The 26,259-nt window shown below is 38.2% G+C and overlaps 1 protein-coding gene across 2 annotated transcripts in view; it reads left to right on the forward strand.

The window, feature by feature from the left end:
• SLC9A3 (solute carrier family 9 member A3) overlaps nucleotides 1–26,259 on the forward strand; it is a 55,933-nt gene that overhangs the window by 24,053 nt on the left and 5,621 nt on the right. For both annotated transcript variants that reach the window (XM_054818147.1, XM_054818148.1), the window contains exons 2-13: nucleotides 2,496–2,798; nucleotides 10,572–10,732; nucleotides 12,661–12,739; nucleotides 13,541–13,718; nucleotides 14,598–14,818; nucleotides 16,810–17,012; nucleotides 17,836–17,925; nucleotides 19,791–19,861; nucleotides 22,117–22,246; nucleotides 24,425–24,540; nucleotides 25,173–25,302; nucleotides 25,819–25,995. In XM_054818147.1, coding sequence (XP_054674122.1) covers nucleotides 2,496–2,798; nucleotides 10,572–10,732; nucleotides 12,661–12,739; nucleotides 13,541–13,718; nucleotides 14,598–14,818; nucleotides 16,810–17,012; nucleotides 17,836–17,925; nucleotides 19,791–19,861; nucleotides 22,117–22,246; nucleotides 24,425–24,540; nucleotides 25,173–25,302; nucleotides 25,819–25,995 — 1,859 coding nt within the window. The remainder of the gene's footprint in view (nucleotides 1–2,495; nucleotides 2,799–10,571; nucleotides 10,733–12,660; nucleotides 12,740–13,540; nucleotides 13,719–14,597; nucleotides 14,819–16,809; nucleotides 17,013–17,835; nucleotides 17,926–19,790; nucleotides 19,862–22,116; nucleotides 22,247–24,424; nucleotides 24,541–25,172; nucleotides 25,303–25,818; nucleotides 25,996–26,259) is intronic.

Genomic DNA, 26,259 nt, shown 5'->3' on the forward strand with positions numbered 1-26,259 from the left:
GGAACACAGACAGACATGATGTAGCTGATTCACTGGGAACATGTGACTTCTAGGAGGAGACAGTGTTATAACCAAAATCAAGTTGGCTTTCCAGCACTCACTGGGAGAAACTGGATTTGGTTGTAAAGGTGAGAATTTTACACAATATGAATTTCTAGCTGGACATGAGGTTTCTTCCAAATGTCTAGTTCTGAAAAATCTTCACAGGTTTATTTTAAATTTTTAACTTCTTGTAGTCATGGCTTATCTGCAAACACAAGAGTAGGAAAAACAGACTTGGGTTAGTAAGACTAGCTCAGCAACATTCGTTTTCAGGGATAAGGAGATAATCCCTACTCTGTGTGGTGATAAATTAGTTGATAATTCACTGACTGGAAATTCAAGAAATCAAGAATGACCAGTAGGAAAAACTTTTGAGAAGTTAAATGCTACAATTTATACACATAGAATAGTAGCTAGGGGTCTTTTTGTTTGTTTATTTGTTTGGTTGTTTTTTTTAATGCAAGCCCAAGGGATTTTATCATAAAGAGAGGAAACTTGCCGGGAAAAAACATAGTGCTTGTTTCTGTGAAGTGTTATTCAGCTATTGATTACATGACACAGATAATATAGAAAACTGGCATGGTTTAGCCAACTTCACTGAATGCAGTTTGCTTTCACATGTGATTGATGTTGTATTAATCCCACTTTGAATTTATGTTCTAACCTGGCTGAGTTTTCAAGTCTTATCTACAAACACTTAGGAAAATTTACGTTCATGTTCATTGCTGGTATAGGCAAGCTGTTGTCATTTTTCCTTTTATGTTTTCTGGTGAGGCCATGGTTGTTTTACAACTAGTAGAACCATCTTACTGTGGAGCTACTATAATGGTGGGTGATGCTTCTAATGTTGCCTGTGTAGACAGCCAAGACGAAGACAGACAGGTCAGGAATGGGGCCCTTAAAAACACTCTAAAAGGTAACTAGTAAATGTTTCACTAGGATAAATACTTGGCTGGGAGGAAAAACAATGGTCTTTCAGTAAAGTAGCCTGGTTAAGATCTCTGCATAGTCATGAGAAAGATTCTTCCAGTATACCTTAAAAGGCTGGAATTCTTAATGATTCTTAATTCTTAATGATGGCTTCTTGTCCAAACTAGTTTTGAGATAACTTGCATTACATTATAAAAGTTTCAACACAGTTCTAGGCTCAAACCAGGAGAAATTTGTTGGCTTTTAGTGGAATTTTCTTCCTAAAGTGAAATTCACATTTTCAACACAAAGCTATATAGGTAAAATCCCATTTATTGGGTCAGTATCACAAAGTTCCAGCATTCAGACCATCTGGGACACATCAATATTCAAGATAAACTGAAGGAAAAGCTCACAGAAACTCCAAGAAAGTCAATTAGCACACCCATGCTTCTTTATTATCAAACACCTTTGCCACTTCCTCTTTTTTCATCTTCCATCTTTCTTTGTAGACTTGACTTGTCTCTGTTCTTTTCTCTGCTTTTTTTTTCTTTTATCTGATACCCAAGTGCACTATAAATATATGTTATATAAATATATGTGCATATAAACATATGCAATCTTACTTGTGTTTCTGTCATCTTGAACAGTCTAATTTTTTCTGTCTTGGCCATGCTATCTTTCTGTCTCTGTAGATTCATTCATGGCACTCAGTAATTTTCTCTCCCTCTAATTATTGGCTAGTTTAATAGTATTACCATACCATTACATATTTTTCTATAATAGATAGCATATACTGCTCATCTTTATTAATAGATTTGGCATACTACTGTAAGATACAGATTTTGTGACACTGTTTACAAAAAGAACGTAGCCTGTTGCAGAACCATTTCCCATGAATATATCTCTATATGAAGAAGGCATTGCTAAAGCCCCCGTTCCTCCAGAAAGCCTCTGAATTAAATGAAATCCTTACTAGGGGAGATTTTGAGGAAAAGGCCCAAAAGGGATCTCCCATGATATCAGCTCCATTGTGCTCTGCTGCAGGCTATATTGTCATATAATATTGTTCATAAATTCAAAAAGAGTTGTCTTGAAACTAGTTTCTCTTTCAACATTCTTCTCCCATCCTCCAATAAACCTGCTAGTACACTGATAATTTTTAAAGACAAATGTTGGGAAGTCAGATGTGTATTTTTAGATGCAGAAATAAACCATAAAGTCATACATTTCCAGCACTTCTACCATTTCTTTTCAGTCTTGCACTTACTGCTTTGCACAGAACACCATCTTTCCCTAAACAGATCTTGTATCAAGAAGATAATCCAATAAAGGAAATAAATGTCATGGAATATTGGTTTCATATAAGTTGAAATATGCTGGATAAAAATCTCAAAATCAACCTTTTTCATGCATGTTTTTCAGTCTAATAACAATGAAAGCAGGAAGTTTGTGTGAAGTAAAAATTGCCAGCTAACAACAGCTGTTGCTCAAATTGTTTCTCCATTCCAGTTCTGACAAATATTTTTCCTCTTTCCTTGCAGTTTTCCATTTGTCCCACAAAGTCACTCGGGTGGTTCCAGAGAGTGCTCTGCTGATTGTTCTTGGTCTTTTCCTTGGTGGCATTGTATGGGCAGCAGATCACATTGCCTCCTTCGCCCTTACACCAACTGTATTTTTCTTCTATCTGCTGCCCCCCATTGTTTTGGATGCTGGATATTTTATGCCGAATAGATTGTTCTTTGGAAATCTTGGTTCCATCCTTTTGTATGCTGTCATTGGGACAGTCTGGAATGCTGCCACAACTGGTTTATCTCTCTATGGTGTTTATCGGACAGGAATAATGGGTAAGTTTGATCTGTGAAGGCACAATTGTGAATGCTACTGTATGCCAGCTGTTAGATGGGTGCTACTTTACAACTTAACAACTCTTTTCAGCAGAAAAATCCAATTTTAATGGGAGCAATTTTTAATATTCTTACCAAATTTAAGAATGATCTGAGAAATCTTCTCTGAAGCAAGCACAAAGGGGGCTTGAATCTGTGTCTCTCATATTTCCCTGCCTAAATGTGTGCATACACTCCCAGGATAAAGCTCAGGATTCATCCTGCTAATAGGCATCTGGACAAAAATACGCTCTGAAGGGCTTGTTTCTTTCTGCTGTGATAGAAACCTTCAAAGTTACTGTGAAATGGAACTGTCTTCCTTCAGTCAGATTTAATATTAAATAAGCAATGGTTGCTGAGTGGGTACATATGCACAACACATCTCTATTTTGTCTTCTGAGGTGGGAAATTGTAACTGAAGACTTACAGAGCCAAGTAGCACATGTAAGATTCACTGTCTTAATTATACTACAATATAAGGGCATGGGGCTGCTAGAAAAGGCACAGAACAGCAATTCTTAATCTCCTCAGCAGGTGTGACATGCACATAAGCTATGTACTGCCACCTGAAGAACAATAATTCACATTGTTTTGAAACAGGCATCCTATATATGCTTTTTTAATGTCTGTACTGAAGAAGCTCAAGAGCCCTTCTAGGACAAAATTCTCTGAGGTTAGTGAGTTCTAGAAAGTACAGGACACATCCGAGTGCTGCTGAGAGCAGTACAGTTATAGTGCACTGCTGTGCCTGTGCACTCTGCCCATCTGTTCTTGGTGACCAGTGCTGAGATCCTGGACTGAGTGAGTGGCTCCAAGATCACAAGGGGCATGTCGTGTTGTATGAACGGCTCAACAGCTAGTCATGGGGCTGTTCTCTAACCACAGTGGTGCAAAAGCAACTCAGCAATTACCACAGACTTCCTTTTCAGTCCAGATAAAAAGAGTGCCTCAAATGTCAGAAGTTGCAGATGTTGCAAAGAACATTTTTGTGATGAAGAATTAAACTATTACCTGATTATTACAGATGATAACAGAGTTTTCCAGCCTCCAAAACTGCTCCCATTGTCCAGCACAGGGAAGCAGCAGAATTTGGGACTGGTTTCTTTGAAGCTGAGCATAAGATTGGGATGTCTGTTCTATCCATTTTAACGGAAACCTGTGTTGTCCTTATTTGAAAATCACAATCTATAACAAGACCACAGATTTGTTCATGTAAGACTCATCTAATGTAACTGCAGATGTTTGCAATATCAACATCTACAATAGATTTAGCTTACATTTTAGGTATTTACCTTACTATAACTCACATTTTATAAGTAACGATTTCTCTTTGGAAGATACAAAGGTGACAGCTCAGATGCAGACACTATAGACTTTTATAGGTAGGTAAGATGTTTTATGTATTTTCAACCTGTGGGCACAATGTATTGCATCCAAAATTTCACATTTATAGTTAAATACATGTTTTCAGGAACAAAAATAATGACAAAGGGATATTGCTATTGCAACAGATTGGACAAGGATTTCTTTCTTTAAATATTCAAGTTGCTCGCAACAATTTAAAAAATATGACCAAAAATATTTTATTAGCATCATGTTCTGGGAAATATAGAGAATTATGATTACTTTAAAAAATACACTGATAAAAATCATTAAGGGACAAGCATTGACCTCTTTATGATATGTGAAATGGAAAAGTATTTTCCTGAAAAAATTTAAGTGAAAAATCCATTTATCTCTTGCTCTCCTCCCAATCTGTAAAAAATTCTCAGCTAACTGTAAAAGCTGGATTTGATGGCTACATGTTCTGCTTCATCATTATGCAAATCTTCCAGTGACAATATACTAGAATTCTGAGCTTACAGTTAAACAGGAGAATCAGCCCCTACCACAGGTCACAGCTAGAGCTCTACAAGCTAAAAATAGGGATGTTAACAAACGCAACCAATAAACTGACATGCCTGGTTAATTTAAATGGTTAGAATGAGCATTAATTGGTATACTGTGGGGGCCTGTCTTTACCACCAAAACATATTATAACCTACTAGAGTTCTAATTTCAATTATGGAAAAGGCCAGAGAAGCCTGTCCTTGATTCAAACTGTATCATTGTCCAGCAAAGCTAAGTAGGACTTTAAAATATCTACATGACACATACTTACTAATCCACTAAATACATTCTGTTGACCTCCAAGACATCAGCAAGATCTGAGCACCACACTTTGTGAAAAGCCTTGCTGTTGTTATTTACTTGCTGAAGATAGGAGAATGCTGAGTTAATTTCTAGAAGAGTTCATAGCAGCCTCTGGTCGAAAGGGATAAAAGCACAACTACAGGCTGGGCAGAGAATGGATTGAGATTGGATTCTACAATTGGAGTGAATAATGCTAAAAGTAATATCATTAAAATGTAGTATATCCACTACAGACTGCAATGAAGGACAGGCAGGGCAGGCAAGGAGGGGGCGTCGCCCTCTATGTCAATGACCAGCTGGAGTGCATGGAGCTCCACCTGGGGATGCATAAGGAGCCCACCGAGAGCCTATGGGTCAGGATTAAAGGGAGGGCTGGGGCAGGGGACATCATAGCGGGGGTCTGCTACAGGCCACCTGACCAGGGAGACTGAGCAGCGGAAGCCCTCTATAGGCAGATAGGAGCAGCCTCATGCTCACAAGCCCTGGTCCTTATGGGGGACTTCAATCACCCTGACATCTGTTGGAGGGGCAACACACCAGAGCACAAGCAATCCAGGAAGTTCCTGGAATGTGTCGATGACAACTTTCTCCTCCAAGTGATAGAGGAGCCCATGAGGAGAGGTGCCATGCTGGACCTTATTCTCACCAACAAGGAGGGCCTGGTAGGGGATGTCAAGCTCAAGGGCAGCCTTGGCTGCAGTGACCACAAAATGGTGGAATTCAGGATCCTCAGGGCAGCGAGGAGGGCACACAGCAAGCTCACTACCCTGGACTTCAGGAGAGCAGACTGTGGCCTCTTCAGAGATCTGCTTGGTAGAATACCATGGGACAAAGCCCTGGAAGGAAGAGGGGCCCAAGACAGCTGGCTAATACTCAAGCTTCACCTCCTCCAAGCTCAGGAGCGATGCATCCCAACAAAAAGGAAGTCAGGGAAAAACACCAAGTGGCCCCTGTGGATGAACAAGGAGCTCCTGAGCAAAGTCAAACAAAAAAAGGAAGCCTACGGAAGGTGGAAGCAAGGGCAGGTAGCCTGGGAGGAATACAGAGAAAACTGTGCAAGCAGGCAGGGATCAGGTTAGGAAAGCCAAAGCCCTGATAGAGATTAGTCTGGCCAGGGATGCCAAGGACAACAAGAAAAGCTTCTATAGGTATGTTAGTGATAAAGGGAGAACGAAGGAAAATGTGGGTCCCCTCCGGAATGAAATGGGTGACCTGGTTACCCAGGATATGGAGAAGGCTGAGGTACTCAATGACTTCTTTGCCTCAGTCTTCACTGGCAAGTGCTTGAACAACACTGCCCAGGTCACAGAAGGCAAAGGCAGGGACTGGGAGAATGCAGAACCACCCACTGTAGGAGAAGATCAGGTTCGAGAATGGGACCTGATGAGTTGCATCCACAGGTCTTGAGGGAACTGGCGGATGAAGTGGCCAGGCCACTCACCATCATATTTGAGAAGTCCTGGCAGTCCAGTGAAGTTCCCGCTGACTGGAAGAGGGGGAACATAACCCCCATTTTTAAGAAGGGTAAAAAGGAAGACCCAGGGAACTATAGGCCGGTCAGTCTCACCTCTGTGCCTGGCAAGATTATGGAGCAGACCCTCCTGCAGACTATGCTCAGACACATGGAAAATAAGGAGGTGATTGGTGACAGCCAACACGGCTTCATTAAGGGCAAATCGTGCCTGACAAACTTGGTGGCCTTCTATGATGGGGTTACAGCACTGGTGGGTAAGGGAAGGGCAACTGACATCATCTGCCTGGACTTGTGCAAGGCATTTGACACTGTCCCGCATGACATCCTTGTCTCTAAATTGGAGAGACATGGATTCAATGGATGGACCACGCGGTGGATAAGGAATTGGCTGGATGATCGCACTCAAAGAGCTGTGGTCAATGGCTCAATGTCCAAGTGGAGAACGGTGACGAGTGGTGGTCCTCAGGGGTCGGTACTGGGACCAGCACTGTTCAACATCTTTGTCGGCGACATGGACAGTGGGATCGAGTGCACCCTCAGCAAGTTTGCTGACGAGACCAAGCTGTGTGGTGTGGTCAACGTGCTGGAGGGAAGGGATGCCATCCAGAGGGACCTTGACAGGCTGGAGAGGTGGGCCCGTGCGAACCGCATGAAGTTCAACAAGGCCAAGTGCAAGGTCCTGCACGTGGGTTGGCACAATCCCAAGCACTACTACAGGCTGAGCGAGGAATGGATTGAAAGCAGCCCCGAGGAGAAGGACTTGGGGATATTGATTGATGAGAAGCTCAACATGAGCCGGCAGTGTGCGCTTGCAGCCCAGAAAGCCAATCGTGTCCTGGGCTGCATCAAAAGAGGTGTGACCAGCAGGTTGAGGGAGGTGATCCTGCCCCTCTACTCCGCTCTTGTGAGACCCCACCTGGAGTACTGCGTCCAGCTCTGGGGGCCTCAGTACAGGAGAGACATGGAACTGTTGGAGCGAGTCCAGAGGAGGGCCACGAAGCTCATCAGAGGGATGGAGCACCTCTCCTGTGAGGACAGGCTGAGAGAGTTGGGATTGTTCAGCCTGGAGAAAGGAAGGCTCTGGGGAGACCTAATTGTAGTTTACCAGTACCTGACAGGGGCCTACAGGAAAGATGGTGAGGGACTGTTTATGTGGGAGTGTAGTGACAGGACAATGGGTTCAAGCTGAAGGAGGGCTGATTTAGATTAGCTGTTAGAAAGAAATTCTTTCCTGTGAGGGTGGTGAGGTACTGGAACAGGTTGCCCAGAGAGGTTGTGGATGCCCCCTCCCTGGAAGTGTTCAAGGCCAGGTTGGACGGGGCTTTGGGCAGCCTGGTCTAGTGGAGGGTGTCCCTGCCCATGGCAGGGGGGTTGGGACTAGATGATCTTTGAGGTCCCTTCCAACCCAAACCATTCTATGCTTCTATGATTCTATGAACTCAAACCATATTACTTCCAACTTTACCGTTGAATGGACCATCAATATGAGAATGCATAATCCAAATTGGATTACATAGTTTTCCCACATAAACAAACATAAACTCAGCTCTTTGTTTGCATTCAACATCCTTATGGATATTATAGTTTGCAGAAGAAAAGGAGAGAAGGTGATAATAGAAAGAAATCCTTCTTTAGAAGTGAAATTAAAGGATCAGCACCTTAACTATTAACTAACAGCCATACCAGTCCACTTTCACAAAATAGGAAGAAGTCTCTAATCCTAAATCTTCCTGGCTTATTGCACCTAACCGTTCACCATCTGCTGGAGCACTAACACATGTAGAACTTCTCTGTGAAATAATTGTGGTTGTGACTAATGCTTAGAAAAGTTTTTCCTGTACAATCTAGGTCATAATGACAACATGTTGAAAATGTGTAGAAGTCTTAAGATTTCTGGGACTTAAGACTTAAGACTCGGCCCAGTGAACTTACCTTGCTCAGGTGTCATTGCTGACAGTCACTCCAGCTTCTGGTGAGCTGGAGAAAGCAAGGTTCATGTATCACTTGGAAATAACTTGCATTATTAGTCTAAATAAAAGTCTCATTTAGAAACCCCATGCCTCTTGACACTGCTTTATAGGAATTATAGATGTGTCCTAACCTTTCCATAAATATTTGCTCACCAGCTTTGCAAGTCTTCAAAGAATGTACCAACGATTATAATTGGCAACATATAAAAAAGATAAGCAATCTTAGTGAGCCAATTTATTTTAAAAGCTTATGTTCTATTGTACCCTGATAACTGGTAGTTATTGTCATTGGGCTTGTTCCTTCCTTAAGCATGGCAGAGAAGGACAACATTTGATGAAACCATTGCTTAGATTCAGGTTCAAGGCTTTTCTCATCATTTTTGGCACAGACTTCATCTCACTGGTTCAACCCCTCTCTCACACTAAAATTGACAGTTTCAGTCCTCATTAACAGCCCAATATGTCAAAGAGTGAAGAAGATTATTTCTGTATTTGAAAATACAAAGTAGTTATATGTCTGTGCAAACTATGAATTTCTGTTTTCAGGGCCTTATCAAGGTCCCTAGAAACTCTATGGAAAACATTGTAGATGGTCTGATTGGCAGACAGCAGCTAAGAGAATATGCACTTCTGCAGCTCCCCCAGATTATTGGCCATTGTTGCGTACAACAGGGTGTTGTCTACTCCTGTCTCTGGCTGCCAATGTAAGTGTCCTTCTCTTGAGTAAATAGGCCCATGCTGTTTTGAGTCAAAAATATTCGGAATCTAGTTTCTGTTTCAATTACCTTCCAAGCACTAAACAGTCTGGATTTGAAAAATTACCTCATAAGAATTCTTGCTAGAGAAGTGGCCATGTTGTTCTATAAGTACCTTACAGGCAATATTGATCCTTTGGCTATGGCTACCGACTGTCATTGTCTGACTCATGCCTCCAAATCATTTAATCAGATGGATTTCTCCCTCACCTGTAGAAATCATGCCTGATAGAACTGTCTATTAATTATGGGCATGGGCCTCTGCACTGTGTTCTAATGAATGAACATATTCCTTCTTTGCTCTTCCTCATATAATTTTGGGCTTCATCACCTCTTAATGAACCTTGCTTCCTTCTCTATCCATTAATGAACATAAAGGGAATTTTCCTGCTCTCTACCTTTCAAAAATCTGTTCCCCAGAAAAAATGACTTTGATACCACTCTTGATTGCATGAAGAGGGTAAACTTTGCAAGATATTTAGGAAGCTGAGCAAAGCAATCTTTGTGGCTCTCCCTTTTCTGTTACTTTTAAAAAGATAGTGATGCTTGTCTCAGTCTATTTGCATAACTGAACAAAATAACCTTAATAACTAAAAGAAGATTTAAAAAAAATTAAATAAATACTGGGTTAGTTTGTCACCAGAGCTTTGTAGTTCCAAAACTTTTGAAATCATTGCTAAATTCCTAAGGGGCTACAACACAAACATGTTGAGGTATGTTTTAGTCCTTCATCTATTTTATGGTCCACTTGCAGACAATTTTACAGTGGCCTCATGAATCGTGATTTGGGAACAAGTGGCTTAACTGCAACTATCAATTAATGCCTACTTGAACAAGGACACCATGAGTGGTGTTCAACTGTACTGAGTACAGTTAAGCCCCACCTCGGCAGTTCTTAGCAACTAAGAGTCAAATTTGGCCAGTGGCATGAAGTATTTTGGAACATTTACTTCACGAGTACTGATATATTCCTCTTACCATCTTGTCAGTTCCCAGTTATCCTGAGATAATTTACTCAAGTTAGATAAACTATACCACACATGAATACAAAGCCAATTTAGATCTGGAAATACTTATCTCAAGTGCCTTGCCATAAGAACAGGACTGTAGTGCTCCCAAAATCAACTTTGATTCACATGGGCCAATGCTGGATCCAACAAACCTTGTAGGATACAAAGTGACAGAATGCAGAACTTGTTGAGTAGTTTCTGTGCCATGCTTTCCAGTTGATGCCTTAGGATCCCTATTTTTAAAGATTTTGCATTGTCTGTAATATCACAGTCTGACATGACTATAGATAACAGAGACCTGACTCTGCTTATACTTTGCCTTGTTTTTGAAGGCCACCTGAATACTGGACTGCTGGACTTCCTCCTGTTTGGCAGCTTAATTGCTGCTGTGGATCCCGTAGCTGTTCTGGCAGTATTTGAAGAAGTCCATGTCAATGAAGTTCTATTCATCATTGTTTTTGGAGAATCGCTTCTGAATGATGCTGTAACTGTGGTAAGTAAATTATATATCCCAAAGCCACCCAAACTCTGGAATGTTTCTTCTGAGGTCTACTTTTCCATTAAATGAAATACTGTATCAACTGTGTGTATCTACTCACGTGTAGCATAGCTCATTGTGTTCTCTGTCTTGCTTATAAATACTGTATTGCAAAAAATAAATGTTTGAGCATGAAAGCTATTTGGAGCCCGTAAATCACATAAAATTATGCAGTGCTGGGCTGGATGAGCTGGGCTGACTTACTGATATTAGTTCCAGGGATTTTAACCCTTTCTTTGCTGTTTCTTTTTAATGCACATACATACTCTTTTTCTGCATATTTCCATTATGCCCATAATTTATATGTATAGCTCAGATATATAGACAGTGAGAGAGAGAATACTCACCAAAGTGCTTATGCTTCTTCCCTCTCTTTTACTTCAATCAGATATTTATCAAACAGATATATAACAAAGAGCCAATTTGAAAAAAATTGTGGGATATTTTAGAAAGTTTCTGGTTTGGGTTTTTTTGGTAACATTAATTTCTGGGGTGCTTTTTTTGTGTGTGCTCTTTTTTTATTATTTAGAAAGAAAAGTAAACCCTAATAGCCTTTAATAGACTTAAAACAATCCCAATTTCTACTGATTGAAATACCTTTTCTTTTCACACAATTTTTTTCTCAGAATAAAATAGTCAATGGTTTTGTAGTATAGTGGTAGTGGGCAGAAGGGACCAGGAAGTCCTATGGCAGAAAGATGCTATGCAACTGAGTTGCTATAGAGCTTCAATTCGCTTTTTTAATCATCTCCTATTTCTGCTCCTGCGTATCTCCAAAGGAGGGTAAGACTTGTCCATCAGGCTCAGTGACTTAATTTTTTGCACTGAAAGGTCACTGGCAGAACCATAACTGTTCACATGAGTTTGCAAATGCTGTTTAGGGCCTCCAGAGAAATATAATTGCCTTTTGAAACTGGTCTCATTAGCACTTCCGGGGTATTACCAGAAACAAATACTAAAATAAACCCTTGATGAACTCAAGTATCAACATCACCGGCTTTCAGAAGGAAAGGAGGTTTTGTTACTGTGAAATGAACACTCTACACTCACTCTACAAATAAAAGAAAGTTTGATTGTTTGATGAAGAAAACCCAGAAGAGAAGAGTAAGCATGAGCAAGAGTCAGAAAGCACAGCCTATGAGAAAGTTTGAAACAACTGGAGTTCTTACCTTGAAAAAGGAAAGACTGAAGGACAGAAGAAAGTGGATGATGTAGCATGCTTTAAATGCAAATATGTATAAGACTAATGTTAAAGCCATAATGAAGTTCTCCATCACTGGAGCAATTAAGAATAAATTGGAAAGGCATGTCTCAGGAATGATGCTCACACAAACCTCCTCAGGCAGGAGTATGGAGAAGATGAATTCTTTATGTTCAGCACTATCACTGTTAGTGATATTTTAAATTTTAATTTTAAAAGTTTTAGTACAATTATTATAGTTCATTCTCTTTTCTGTTCAACTTATTTTATGTATGTTCAACCTCTTTCAATCCAGTATCTTATTATTACCATCTTATTATTTCATTAAGTATCTTGTTTATCTTATACAGGTGATTAAAGAAATCTGCCAAATACCTGGATTTTAGAGTGAGAACTGCTTTAGAAAAAACACCCAGATGTAACAATGCTTCTTACAGATAGAAATCATACTGAAATAAGAAATAGAAAGTTGTTTTTTTTAAAGAATATTAGTTTCTTCTTGCTCCACTGCATTTTTTCCATTTTGAAAAATTCAAAAATCTGCAAAATCTTCTTCCCTACACACAGAATTTCCCCCAGTCATACATAATTTCAGAATTTGTAATGTTGTGGCCCATAATTACATTATTTTAAGAGGCTTGATTCTGGAGCAAATATTAAGTTAGTCTACTTTTCTTTTTAGGTGCTGTACAATGTGTTTGAATCTTTCGTTACAATAGGTCCAGAGAATGTGACGGGGACTGAATGTGTCAAAGGCATAGGTGCGTAAAATTGAATTCCATATCACATCATTCATTTACATATGCAGATTTTTAAACAAAATTTTAAGCTATCAGTAACTTTTATTTTTTCAGCCCTTTCCTTTGTCACTTATATTCCCATACGCCTGGGACACAGACAAATGTCTTAAGAAAATAAATAAGTGAATATTCCTGAATATTTGGGAAACTTAATCAGACTAGTTTTCTTCGAGGAGACTCAACAGATGTGGAGTTCAGTTGTTAAGACCACCAAACTTGACAGCTATACGTATTTTCTTTGTATTTTATAACGTCCTTAGTTTCAGCATATGCTCTCCCTGCATTCCAGGAAAGTTAAGATTGCATATGGGCATTCTCATTCCTTACCACTGATTGCCATCAAGTAACATTTGCCAGTGACTGTCAAGAAATGTTATTTACCTAAAAATTTAGTCACTATTTCCCATTCCAAGCATGACATGATACTACATTATGTTATGAATCAATGTTTTAACAGTGACTTTGGCATATTCTATAATACGCTTTTGGAAAAGCATTTGTTTACAGAATGTGTGAAAAAATTGTTCAAAGAAATGTAGTGGGTTTTGAATAAGTCTAAAATAGTGGCTTAACAGAAAGTAACCTCGTTTTTTCTGCATTCATATGCTAAGTGCTCAAAAGCAATTCATGTTGTTGCATTTTAGAAATAATTATTGATGTGTTCTCCAAATTTTTTTCTGATTTGCTGGCCATACAATAGAAGACAACAAGTTCAAGTCATTATATTTCTACTGTTTAAGCTGGTTTGGTTTTGTTTTTCAGTGTCATTCTTTGTGGTGAGCCTGGGTGGAACACTGGTTGGCATTTTCTTTGCATTCCTGCTCTCATTGGTCAGTCGTTTCACCAAGCATGTGAGAATCATTGAACCTGGATTTGTGTTTATCATTTCCTACATGTCCTACCTCACAGCAGAGATGTTTTCTCTCTCCTCTATCCTTGCGTAAGTCTCTTTTTATTACTGCCTGTGAAGGGGCTGAGAAGGGAATATGGTTTTTAAAAACATTGAAAATATCTAAATTATATAGGACAGCTATAGAATATGACACTCATGAAGCTTATGCTGAATATTACTATCTTCACACTGCAGTGGATTATAGTTTGCAAATACTTACATTCAGCCTTGAAAAGGAATGTAAGTTTTCCAGTATCTGCTCTGCAACATGAGACCTTCCTTTGCAAAATACAGACTTGACTCTTTCCTCTTTGTGATTAATAATATTTCAATAACTAACAGTTGCCCATTTGTATTGACATCTTTCCCTATAATTTGTAATTAAACCAATATTTTTCTAAGGCATTATGTGAATGTCCATTATTTGCTGCTCTCACTGTCTTGACTGGCCTGTTATGGTTTGCCTAAATCTTGCCTGTTTTGGCTTGAGTACCTCTGTGGTCTTTCTCTTTTAGTATCCATTGATTCCTGGCATACCTTTCTTCTCAGTTTTACTTGTCATGATTGTAGATGCTAGAGTGAGTATATTCAAGATCTGATAATCTTACTGCAATCAGATCATTAGTTTAAGATCATATCTAATTTAAAAAAATATATAAAATTTTGCATGTAAACCAGTATGGTAATCTGAAGAGAATTAAGGTCTGTTATGACCTAATGAAATGCTGTCTTCTAACCTCTTGGAGTGACCTCAGGAAGAATGTTTGAAATATGCTTTTTTACCTAGATTAGACTGCACAATGGCCCTGAACATATTTTTTCTTTAGGAATTAAATGGTGGGTTTTTATCACTGTGTGACAGATGAAAATAATGTTAAATGTTACAACAAATATTTTCTGAACAATTGCTTCTTTTTTTTTCCCTAGGATAACTTTCTGTGGCATCTGTTGTCAGAAATATGTCAAGGCTAACATATCTGAACAATCTTCTACAACTGTAAGATATACCATGAAAATGATGGCCAGTGGAGCAGAAACTATTATCTTCATGTTCCTGGGAATTTCAGCCGTAAATCCAGAAATCTGGACTTGGAATACAGCTTTTATTCTGTTGACTCTGGTCTTCATCTCAGTATATAGAGTTATTGGTAAGGGGATGATCTTCCTGTCCTTGCATTGTATTGTTAATGCAATCACATATTCTTCTGAAAAAAAAAAAGGAAAAAAAAAATTTTGAGTTCTAGAATTGTTCCTTTTCAAAAAATCACATTTATTTTAGTTGAATTTATGATTGGTTTGAGATTAGGAGAGTACATCTCTGCTGAGATTAGGAGAGTACATCTCTGCAGTAAGCTTCATCATATGCTGAAAATACAGCAGGATTTCACTTCTGATGATGTGTGAGGATATGATTAGCCAAGCAGTTAACATCAATCACCCAGTGGCTAACCTTTGTTGACTCAGCACATGGTATTGGCAAAATCTCCCAGTGAAATGAACTTTGTTCTTTAACTTGCAGCCTAACAAAAGATGTGAGTCCTGTCAGCCATCTCTTTCCTTCAACTCTTTCAATGTGGTAATAAAGAGATTGTCTTAAGCTAATTTTATGGTTGATTTCAGGTTTGAGACACACAGTGATGTAAGACCATAAATAATTACACCACAGGTTCTCTGGCTTAAGAAATAATTCTCAGGGACTGCTGAAAAACTGAGTAAATAAGACTATGGCAGGTAGAGATTACCTACTGTCAATTTATTTGGTTTATATAAGTTTGCAAACATTTCAAACTACCAATGACGATTTGCCCAACTATGTAGTTCTACTATTTAATCACTGTTTTGTGAAATAGCACAGGGGTTAAAATTGCAAAGAAGGCATAGAATGAAGTACTTCTAGAGAGTAACACACAGTAATTTGGTGTATGTACTTACATCTGGGAATAAATTAAACGGGTTTATTTGCCTGTTTGTCTTGAATTAAATTCAAATAAAAGATAATGTTTCTATCTAGCTGGCAGTTTTCCTAGAGTCTGTATTCTTACTCTGTCTAGAGATTCCTGGGCTGAATGAAGGACCTAGCCTCATGTCCTCCTTTCTAAATAGTCTATAACCATTGTTCATTTAGCCACCTCTCAGGCACTGCTGATGTGTGTGAGGCATTTAAACAAGTTTTCAGTACCTTGACTTTGTCACTTCTGTTCCTGGAATGAGTAGTTAACAATCCTGTAATAACTATGATCAATAATTAAACAGTAAATATTCAGCAATAACAATATGCATCCATTAAAGTAATTTAGACATTGATAAATTACTAAAGACTTGATGATATTGGGCCTTATGTAATTGCAGCTCTCATACCCTTGGAGTCAGATTGGTGGCGTGAATTAACTTTCAAGGTCCCCTCCAACAGAGGCCTTGGTTACAGTGATATACACAAGACAGTCTTCCCTTAGCACAAGTTCAAAGTTCTCTAAAAAGAGAAATACCTCTTTTGCACTGGTTAACAGTCCTGGCCTTCTGCAGTGGGACACACATGCTGTGCCACTCTCAGGAGTGGTGAATCTGTTTTCCTTCTGTATGGTGGGAGCTCTGGGAGATGTTGTGATTTCTAGAGCTTTAAGTCTCCTACAGCAGGCAGCATCTCACCTGTAGGCCTGAAGACAGTGTTAGCATAACTACACAACCCTCCATAAGACAATGACAAATGTCATTTTTAGTGATTTGTAAAGAGTACCACACTTACTCCCTAAGTCAACACTGTTTCAATCTGTTTATCTTCCTGTTATAAGACCCTGCACATATCACTGACTATGGTGCTAGAAATTTTATTCTTTCTGAACTGCAAATTTCAAAGGTCAGCACATAGCAGAACTTCACCTGTAGGTCCTATACCAGAGGGCAGCACTCTCAGAAGAGCTGATGGCTCACAGAAGCTAACTCTCTCCTTTGGCTAAACATAAAGGAGAAGATACCAAGTGGGCTTGCCCTCTTTGGCAGTGTAGCAATACAGAGGAAGAAGTAGATGGTGTAGAGAATTTGTTATGAAAGCAGACTGGTGGTACTGTTTCTGTTGCAAGTATCTGGGATATTGACATTTCATAAGAGTATTTCTAGACATGTTGGCATTTGTTTTTTACAGGTGTAGTTTTACAGACATGGATTCTTAACCACTACAGAATGGTCCAGTTGGAGATAATAGACCAGGTGGTGATGTCATATGGTGGACTACGTGGAGCGGTTGCTTTTGCTCTGGTTGTACTTCTGGATGTGGACAAAGTGAAAGAGAAAAACCTGTTTGTCAGCACAACTATCATTGTTGTGTTTTTTACTGTTATCTTCCAGGTAATTCAACTTCTCAAGCATGCTTCTTGCAAGGAGAAGGCGTCCCTCCAAAGTACCTAATGCTTAGAGCAGTTCTCAGCTGAAGGTTGCATATTGTTTCACTGAACTGAAAGCATAATTGAATTTGTAATTTTAGTAACAAAGATCCTATTTTATGTTTTCATATGGCATCGCAAGGGACAAAACACAATTTCCTCTGTGCTAAAAAATGTTCAGTGTTAGCTGCTTGGTATTAATAGTGCTCAAGTTAATATCTGATTAAACATCCTTCACCTCATGTGAATAACTATAGGGAACAGTCCTTTTTATGGGCAAATACAGTCATTAAGCTGATCTATCTGAGCCTGAGTCCTTGTTTTAAAATATAACAGTAAGCAGTGGGACAAGAAAGTATTTAGCATCCAAACAAAATAGCACTTTCTGGATGAAAAAACCCCAACATTAATTTAAATGGAGATATGTCAGTATATACCAGCTTGGAATTTTTTTTCAAATTTATTATAGAAAGTTTAATTGTGGTCACAAACTCCTGGTATGTACAGAAAATACTACCTTCAATGGTACAAAAAACCACTTTAACCCTTCCACTACCATATTTTTCTTATAGAAGATACATTTTTCCACTGGTTGGTGTCTTTTCAAACCTTTGTAACAGGAGTCGAGGGTACTGCATTATTTTATCTTCTAAAGTGGACAGGGATCATCTGAGGAAGTATGAGAACCATCATATAACACACAAAAATACTCTATTTCTCTTTAACAATGACCAGCTGGAGGAAAGTCTAAGATAATTTCTTTTTTATTATCATGTTTCAATTCTTAGGGACTGACTATCAAGCCTTTGGTACAGTGGCTGAAAGTGAAGAAAACTGAACACAGAGAGCCAAAACTGAATGAGAAACTTCATGGCAGAGTAAGTTATTTTTAAACAAAACTATGGTATCTTTTGGATTTTTACAGAGTGTCGTAAGAGAAAAAAAATATTAGAGAAAATTTCTTTTTGGAAGGGAGGGGAGAGTGAAATTTCAAGTGCAAAATCCTTCAAATATTTCAAAAGTTATCTGTAGGCTGTAATTTGTCTTTGGGTTGAGTCCTTTGAGAGGATACTCAACTGAAGGTTCTGGTCTTTCACTTGAGAATTCAATGAGGCTGACAGTACTGGAGAAACAGCACAGCTGGAATATGCTTCTTTCTCTTCATCTAAGAGAGAAGGACATTTGATTGAAGATCGCTAGGGCAAAGCATGTGGAAGTAAATTTATTTTTCCTTCTTAAATATTCTTTATTTATGGAAAAGATATGAAAGCAGGCTTTGTAGATTGCATATTACATAGAAAGGTAGTCTTCTGCCCAGTGCAGATGTTAACTATATACTGAAATTCCAGATTAATGGTAAGAGTTTTATTTAGTTCAGTGTGAATGCTGTGTGTGCCTGGATTTCTTTAACCTTTTAGAAGATTTTAAACCATGATCTCTTCCAATTCACTTTCACGCAACATGATAAAGTTTTTATTCAGTAAAAGAAAATACACATTTTGAATACAAATATAGGTTAAAGGACAGAAGACTATAAAACATCTTTCATGGCCGCCTTTAATCCACAAACTTTTCAAATTTACATAGCTATCCTGCATTGAGTATTTCAACACATTCTTGTATTAGTTTCTAGTCTTGTCTGTTTTCACATTGGAAGTTACCTGAAGTGAATTAACAACTTAGTGATGGACAGGGTTTGTTTCTGAGGAATATTTTACAGACTACTGGATAAATACATTATGCTTTTGTTATCCAGCCATTCAAATTTCCATTTCTGTTCAAATATTTTACTATTTGAAAATCAGGATTCTTCCCCCAGGTGAAGAAATACAGTCTGTCTACATTTACGGGATATACCTTTACATGTCGGTTAGTAGTGTGGGCCAAGCAGTAAAGTTAGGATTAACTCTTTGTAAAGTTGTAAATACTGATTCACCACTTCCTAGAATATTCTAGCATATACTGTCTCAGGAGGCACAGTGCTCCAAGAACTGTATAAATTGCAGCCTTCAGAGAGAGCGAGCATTGTCTATTCTCAGCAAGTAGGAGGGATACAACTTATTTATAATATCATATTCAGAAATAATCTGTATCACTCATGTTTTTCTAAACCTAGCATGCTGTATATTCTGCAGTAATCACTCTAGTGTTCAGAGTGAAATGTTAACAACCACATACAGAAAAAGACCAAATTCTAGCTGTAGCTGCCTTGGTTTGAATCAAGAGTTATAAACCTCAGGATTTCTATCAGCTATCTAATATACCCAGAATGGGATTTTGTCCTAGATATCAAAAGTATGGCGCTTACGTCTACTCTGAGGGAAGTATGGATTCCTGAAATGTCCTGAAACTCCCTAGAAAGACTAGAGAAATTTTTCAACTGATTTAATCACCAACACTAATAGTGGCTGATACATTCCACAGGGCAGAAATGGAGATGGTAAAACAAGTCTATAAAAGGAATCCCAAAATTGAATGTTAAAATGGGGGCTTAAGTATCTTTTTGCTGAGACCCTTGTAATTCAAGAATACTTAGTGAATTTGTAAAGAACTGGTTAGAAAGGTCAGGACCTTTGAAGAAAAGCATGTAGTAACTAGTATTTCTGTAAACGGGGAAAAAATCTGCTTAGCAGCAGTAAAATTATTCTGCATAGTCACCTGGTCTAACCTGACATAAATTGAGCTATTTTCTAATTATGCCTTTTATGTTTGTAAAGGTATTAATTCCACTTTCACTTTCTAGGCCTTTGATCATATTCTTTCTGCCATAGAAGACATTTCTGGACAAATAGGACATAATTATCTGAGAGACAAGTAAGTAGGAACTAACTTGGAATGTTGAAATACTGCTAGGAAATCTTATCTGTAAATTATGACTTTTAAAGCCTGTGAGTTTAGGGGCAGCCAGGACATCAAATGTAGTTTAAAAAGTTATATACTGAAAATACTGGAAATATAGCAAATGTGAAAATAATTTTTGCCCCCTACAACTGGAATCTTTTCTTTTTCTTCCATAGTTCAGATTAGGCCTTTGCAAATGCCTCATTTCACATCCAGGGATCAGTTTCCCTCAAGATTTGAGAACTGCCTATTTGCATAAGATTTAATCTAAAATGTTAATGTTGGTCCTTCTTTGTAATACTGCATTTCATGAACATTATTTGTGTGTGGAGACACTAAAAAAAACCTCAACTAAGACTGTGCTAGTTGTTTATCCTATTTCTACAAAGGATGTGTTCGACACCTCTGAAAGTGATGGCAGAGGGTGCTTTGAAATGACTCAGTTTAAGCCTATTAATTTGAAACTAATAATGAAAATTATGGATCATTTCCATCCCCCTCTGCTTATAGTTGATTCATCTTGAGAGAAGCAAAATTACTCAGTTGAAAGATACAAACACCATTTTCTTTAAAGTACGTAAAGATGGGCAGACTTCCATAATCTAGATGAATAAATGAAAAAAAAAAAAAAAAAAGACATTATTTCTGGACATCTTTAAGAGTGTTATTTAAGGTTAGGCAGTCCTCTCCCTGGAGTTAGGTCCTTTCATAGGTGCAGACAGTCACAGTTCTGACCTGCTAATGTTCTGCTGACTCATCATGTCAATTCCAATCCAAAAGCTGTATGGTTGTGTTAGCTTTCTGCAGAGCACTCCTCTAACCCTTGCTGAGAAGCTGAGTACATTAGCTTAGGTTTAGCATTATGCTTATGTAACTATACAACTCCTAGGTTGGAGCTAGACTGTATCTGAGCTCAAGCAGAATTGCTCACCTGTCTGTACCCCGTTATAGGGACAGTCTCCTGTATTTCCTTTCGGTCTTTGTTCATTTATGCAGTGAAAAATTTTCATGAGGCATCACAAATAGAACATCCTTTCTCTGGGTCTAAACTTTTAGTTTACTTTTTGGGAATGAATTTCAGCAGGCTATAATACAGGGGAATACATCCCCCAGTTTTTAAATACTGTCTTGAAGATGGAGCTAAATATTTTTAAAGTGGCAGATTAGAGTTTGACTTCTTAGATGTCAGAAAGTAATCTCCCTGAGTAACAAGAGAACAAGTAGCTTAATGTAGATTCATGGTTGAGTGTGTGGTTTGATGACTAATGTATTCTGAATGAGACCACCTTACGTCTGCTTGTTTTGGACAATACGTTCATGAAAATGTTGCTTCCTCAAAGAAATGGCAGCCCCTAGCATCCTCGCTGATGTGCTCAGGTGTGCAGCCTGAATTAGAGACTGCTTGTCAGATGTTCTGGCTAGAGAAAAGGAATAGTTATAAATTCTGTGAACAATGTTTAACAACAAAAAGGTTTCAAAAATCTGAATAAAATGTTGTAAACTCAAAATAGTCATTGGGCACGATGGATAGAATCACTTTGAATAGTAGTCTTCAAAGTTGCCTCATACGCTTTAGATGAAATCTTGAGGAAGGTAGATGAAAGTAAAGCAGCCTTTATCTTCTGGAGCCTAAATATGAAATGGCAGATATCCTACTATCAGATAAGCTTGGAAGTGTAAATCACAGAAAATACACATCACTTCTACCCCCCAGAGTACATGAATGGCATGAATAAGGGCCTCTGTAAGTGTTTTTGGAAGGGCACTGCTGTTGTGAACTGATTTTCTAGGCTGGCTGTCCTACAATATAGCTGGGGAAATGCAGATTTCCTTCCAAAGGAGGAAAGAAAATTAAACTTTTAGAATTAAGCTATTAAATATAACAATGTATAATCAGAAGTGGAAAATTAAGGTAGCATGATCTTCCAGAGTATAAAATGTCCTAGTGACTCTGAAATGGGATACTATAATCATAGCACTCTTGCTGTTGTAGTAGTGTTTGGTAAGTATTAAATGCTTTGTGACAGCTGCATAACTCTGTAGCAGGCCTTTCCTTAACTTTCTTCAAATGCTAATTGAAAAGCTTCAAAACACAAATCCCTCACATTGCTATGTTCACAATTTTTTAAAAAGTGCTTAGTTCACAAAAAGATCATTTATGCCAAGCTAAAAGTGCCGTGAAACTAAAATTGCTTGTTGTCATTAACACAATTTGTTTAAATTATCAGGTGGTCCAATTTTGATAGGAAATTCCTCAGTAAAGTACTGATGAGAAGGTCTGCTCAAAAATCAAGAGACCAGATCCTTAATGTTTTCCATGAACTCAACTTGAAGGATGCAATTAGCTATGTGGCTGAGGTACTTATGAATACTTGTTTACATATTATAGCATTGTTTATATATAATTTTGGGTTTGGGGTTTTTTAAATGTATAATATAACCTAAAGTTGATATATCGCAGATGTCTGAAAGAAAACTCTTTTCATTTCTGCTCTGTTTGGTTTTGGGTTTCCCCTCCCCACCCTTAAAAATCACCTGTTTGAGTGGCGTAGTTCTCGGTATTATGCTTGATCCTCAAGTATGGGTATATTATACTTATGTGAGTGTACTTTTCTGTTGGATTTTACAGAGTAACTTTGTTTCTATATTCATTGCATGAAAAAAATACTGTAATACAAAGGGGATCAGGCAAACTTGTGTCTCTAAATGTGTCAACACAGTCTGGCTCCTGCAGAACAGTGGTTCTATGTAATGACAAATCTGATTTGAAGAAACTCACTCACTTCCAAATGGTGTGGATATATGACCAAAGTAGTGGATTGCAATAATCTCATTCTGCCAGATCACAGTAATACAAAAAAATTGGGAAGGGTAACTGTAACTCAATGGAATTATAACACCCATACTTCAAAAATTAGGGTTAAAGTGATATGCTACAGATAGCAAACACAATCACAGAATTGTGAAGGTAGAGAAACTTAAGACTTGCAACAGGAGAGATTTTTAAAGTTACAGAATGGAACAAAGTTACTGGTCTTCTGCAGGAGTACCATTCCCAGACTGGAACAATATTAACAGATTGTGTAAGAATTGCTAATCTTCTTCAGTATGAAAGAAGTCACTAGTCTTGAATCCCATATAGTAATGCCAGATTAAGTTAGATTAATTTTTAGGAGAGTTACCTTTTTCATGATACCTTACATATAGCTTGTACATAATACAACGAAAACTGAGTTTCAGCTCTGCTGCTACGCTAAAACTGCACAATAAACAAAAGCTTGAAAGAGTTCAGTCTGAACTCAACTCTCTTACAGTTGAGAGGGGAGAACCTAAACCAGGCAAAATGAAAATAATCCAGAGTAAGTGAATAGAAACAACTTAAAATACTTACAGTTCATAACTTCTTTGGCTAAAATTCCTCCACTGATGATATGGTATGGTGTGATGTATGTATGAAAGATTAAACTTGACTTGAAAAGAAAGTCAGATGCACTTAAGAAAATGGACAGGATAATGCTGACCCAGAATTTACTTTTTTTTTCTGCCTACAGAGTGTACTTCTTAATGCCACTGATCTGATCCAACACATACTACTGTAACATGTATGCAGGCTACCATAGTAAAAGGAAACATTTGTTTGATTTGCTCTATGAATATAAAATTGTAAAGGGGACATAATACAGTTAAAGTTGGAGAAATGTAGCTAAAATCTCTTTCAATATTCTGCAAGGGAGATGGTTTTTCTTGGTGTATTCTTTATTATAGTTTAAAATGTAGAGACCTGTTATGTGATTTCTCTCTGCTGCGATTCAAAACCATAGATGGGTTCAGCCTATGTAACCACAATGTCACTCAACAGCTACCTTTTACCTAAACAACAGATTATGCAAGCAGTAGGGGAAACTGTGAAGACATAAATCTGAGCTTTTCCAGCTTCACTTCTGTGACACTAGTTTTAGAACTGAAAGCAAATCTCATCTCTTCAGTATCTCATCTCTTCATGCCACAGCCTCTTTCAAATAGTCTTGTAGACTTCTACCACCACTTAACATTTGCTGCTTCCAGTCCGGTAGAGAACAGAAAACTTGGTGTTGTATCTTTGAAAACACTACTGTTAGTGCAGTGATATGTTGAGTCATAAAAATCTGCATAGATATCCCTATGTACTTGGTTTGCAATGTGGTACAAAGTAAAGGGTCCATCCCTGGAAGGGTCTGTGAAAAGAAAAGAGTCAGACTGCAAAAGTGCAAGGATATAATTTGCAAATAGATTGAGGCCTAAGAAATCACTTACCTCCTCAAAATTTATAAGAGTGGAATATTTTCTCTCCTAGCTTTGTTCATTGGGATAACATCACTCAACATAAAGAAACCATAAAACCATAAAATGGTTTGTATTTGTTACCTAACGACAACTTCTCCACTGCTTCTTGTACCATTTGCATATAGCAGCCTCACAAATTATCCACATTTTCTGATACACATTTTGCCCTAGGTGTTTACAGCTGTAATATGTCTTGTTTCTTTCCGTGGCCAGGGAGAACGTAGAGGTTCCTTGGCATTTATACGTTCTCCAAGTACAGACAACATGGTAAATGTGGATTTCAGCACCCCACGCCCAAGTACTGTGGAAAGCTCTGTCTCTTACTTGCTGTAAGTTATGTGGACTGATTGTGGGTTTTTTCTGGTGTGGTTTTTATTATGTTATATATGAGGACATGGAAACAGTATTATAAATTTTGAAAAATGCAAATTAGAGGGGCTTCATTCACTACTTTTTTTGAACTTCAATTAATCTTTTCTCCCACATGAAATGGGTATACATACAGTTAGTTATATTGTTGCATTTTACACACAATTTTTTGCAGTAAAGGCTGATGAGATGAAGCAGACATCCACATTAGACTTGTTTCATGTGCCTTTTGTTCACCAACTGCTATAGACAGGGCTAGATGTCATTTTTGTGTCTGCTCCAGAAAAAATCAGGAGAGAGGCAAGGAAAAAAAATTGCTCCTTCCTTAACTCTTTCATGATTCTTTCACCAAACAGACCGTGTGTCATGTAAACTGAGAAATTAATGCTACATCCACCTGAAACACAAAACCCAATCTTTTCACATTTCCTATTAGGTATTTGCTCATTCGTTTTCATTTAGCTGATTTTGACCTTTCTTCTTTTGTTTAAACTTCATTTCTCCCTCTTGTTCCCCATTTTCCCGGTTTTTCTTCCTCTTCAGCTATTACTGATTTTTAAAATTGCTATTTGTATATTGTACTGTTCTTCAGGAGAGAAAAAGCTGGACCAGTTTGCCTTGACATGCAAGCTTTAGAGCAGAGGAGGAAAAGTATCCGGGACACAGAAGACACAGTCACTCATCACACCCTACAACAGTACCTGTATAAACCCAGGCAGGAGGTGAGAGCAGAAGGCTACCCCTAGACTGTTTTACAGTCTAAAACTAGGAGACATTAGGAACCAAAACTTGGGGAGCAAAACTCGAAAGGAAAGAATCCATCTGCAAAATCTGCACCTTTGAGGAAGATAGATATATTCTTTCCTATTTATGAACATTCCTCTTTAACAGAACTAATGCCTTTGATTTCACTGGGACCAGTGGAATACAGAACTGGGTCCAGTATAGGTTCTGAAGCAGGATTAAATGGAGTGTATCAACTGAAGTGATTCAGACATTTACAGGAAGAGGTTTACTTTGAATGGCAGTCACTCTTACGTACTTAAAATTCCTGGACTTATACTTGTTTCATGGTGAAGAAAGAGAAAGAAAAATAGGAGTTTCATGAATGCCTTCAGACTAGTCTTTGGTTCATTCTTTTTAATGGAGTTGTCTACATTTGCATGACACTGATTGATTCATTGATTCAGGGCTTCCATTCTAAATAAATGAATATTGTCTTCCCTTCCTGGCCACAGCACAAACACCTGTACAGTCGACATGAGATCATGCACAGTGAAGATGAGAAACAAGACAAGGAGATTTTCCACAGGACAATGAGGAAGCGCTTAGAATCTTTCAAGAGTACCAAACTAGGAATAAACCATTCCAAGAAGCTCAATAAAATCCACAAGCGAGACCGGGGCCAAAAAAGGGTAAAATACTTTCACAAGGACTCAGATGTAGCCACCTATTATACAAACTAAGGGTTGGGGAGGGCAGGGATGACTCTGAAGGGTCCTATGCCCTGCATTTATCTCTGTCCTATAGAACTTCATGAACTTAAAGAGCCTAAGCAAGAAGAGATTAGACTATGAGGTAACTCAAGGCAGCATCTTCTCACATGCTGTTTTTCTCTGTGCTTTGGGACCCTTCTTCTGGGTGAGAGATTTTTGATCACTTGAAAAACACCAGACCTT

This window comes from Grus americana, chromosome 2 (genome assembly GCF_028858705.1).
Source record: "Grus americana isolate bGruAme1 chromosome 2, bGruAme1.mat, whole genome shotgun sequence".
Lineage (NCBI taxonomy): Eukaryota > Metazoa > Chordata > Aves > Gruiformes > Gruidae > Grus > Grus americana.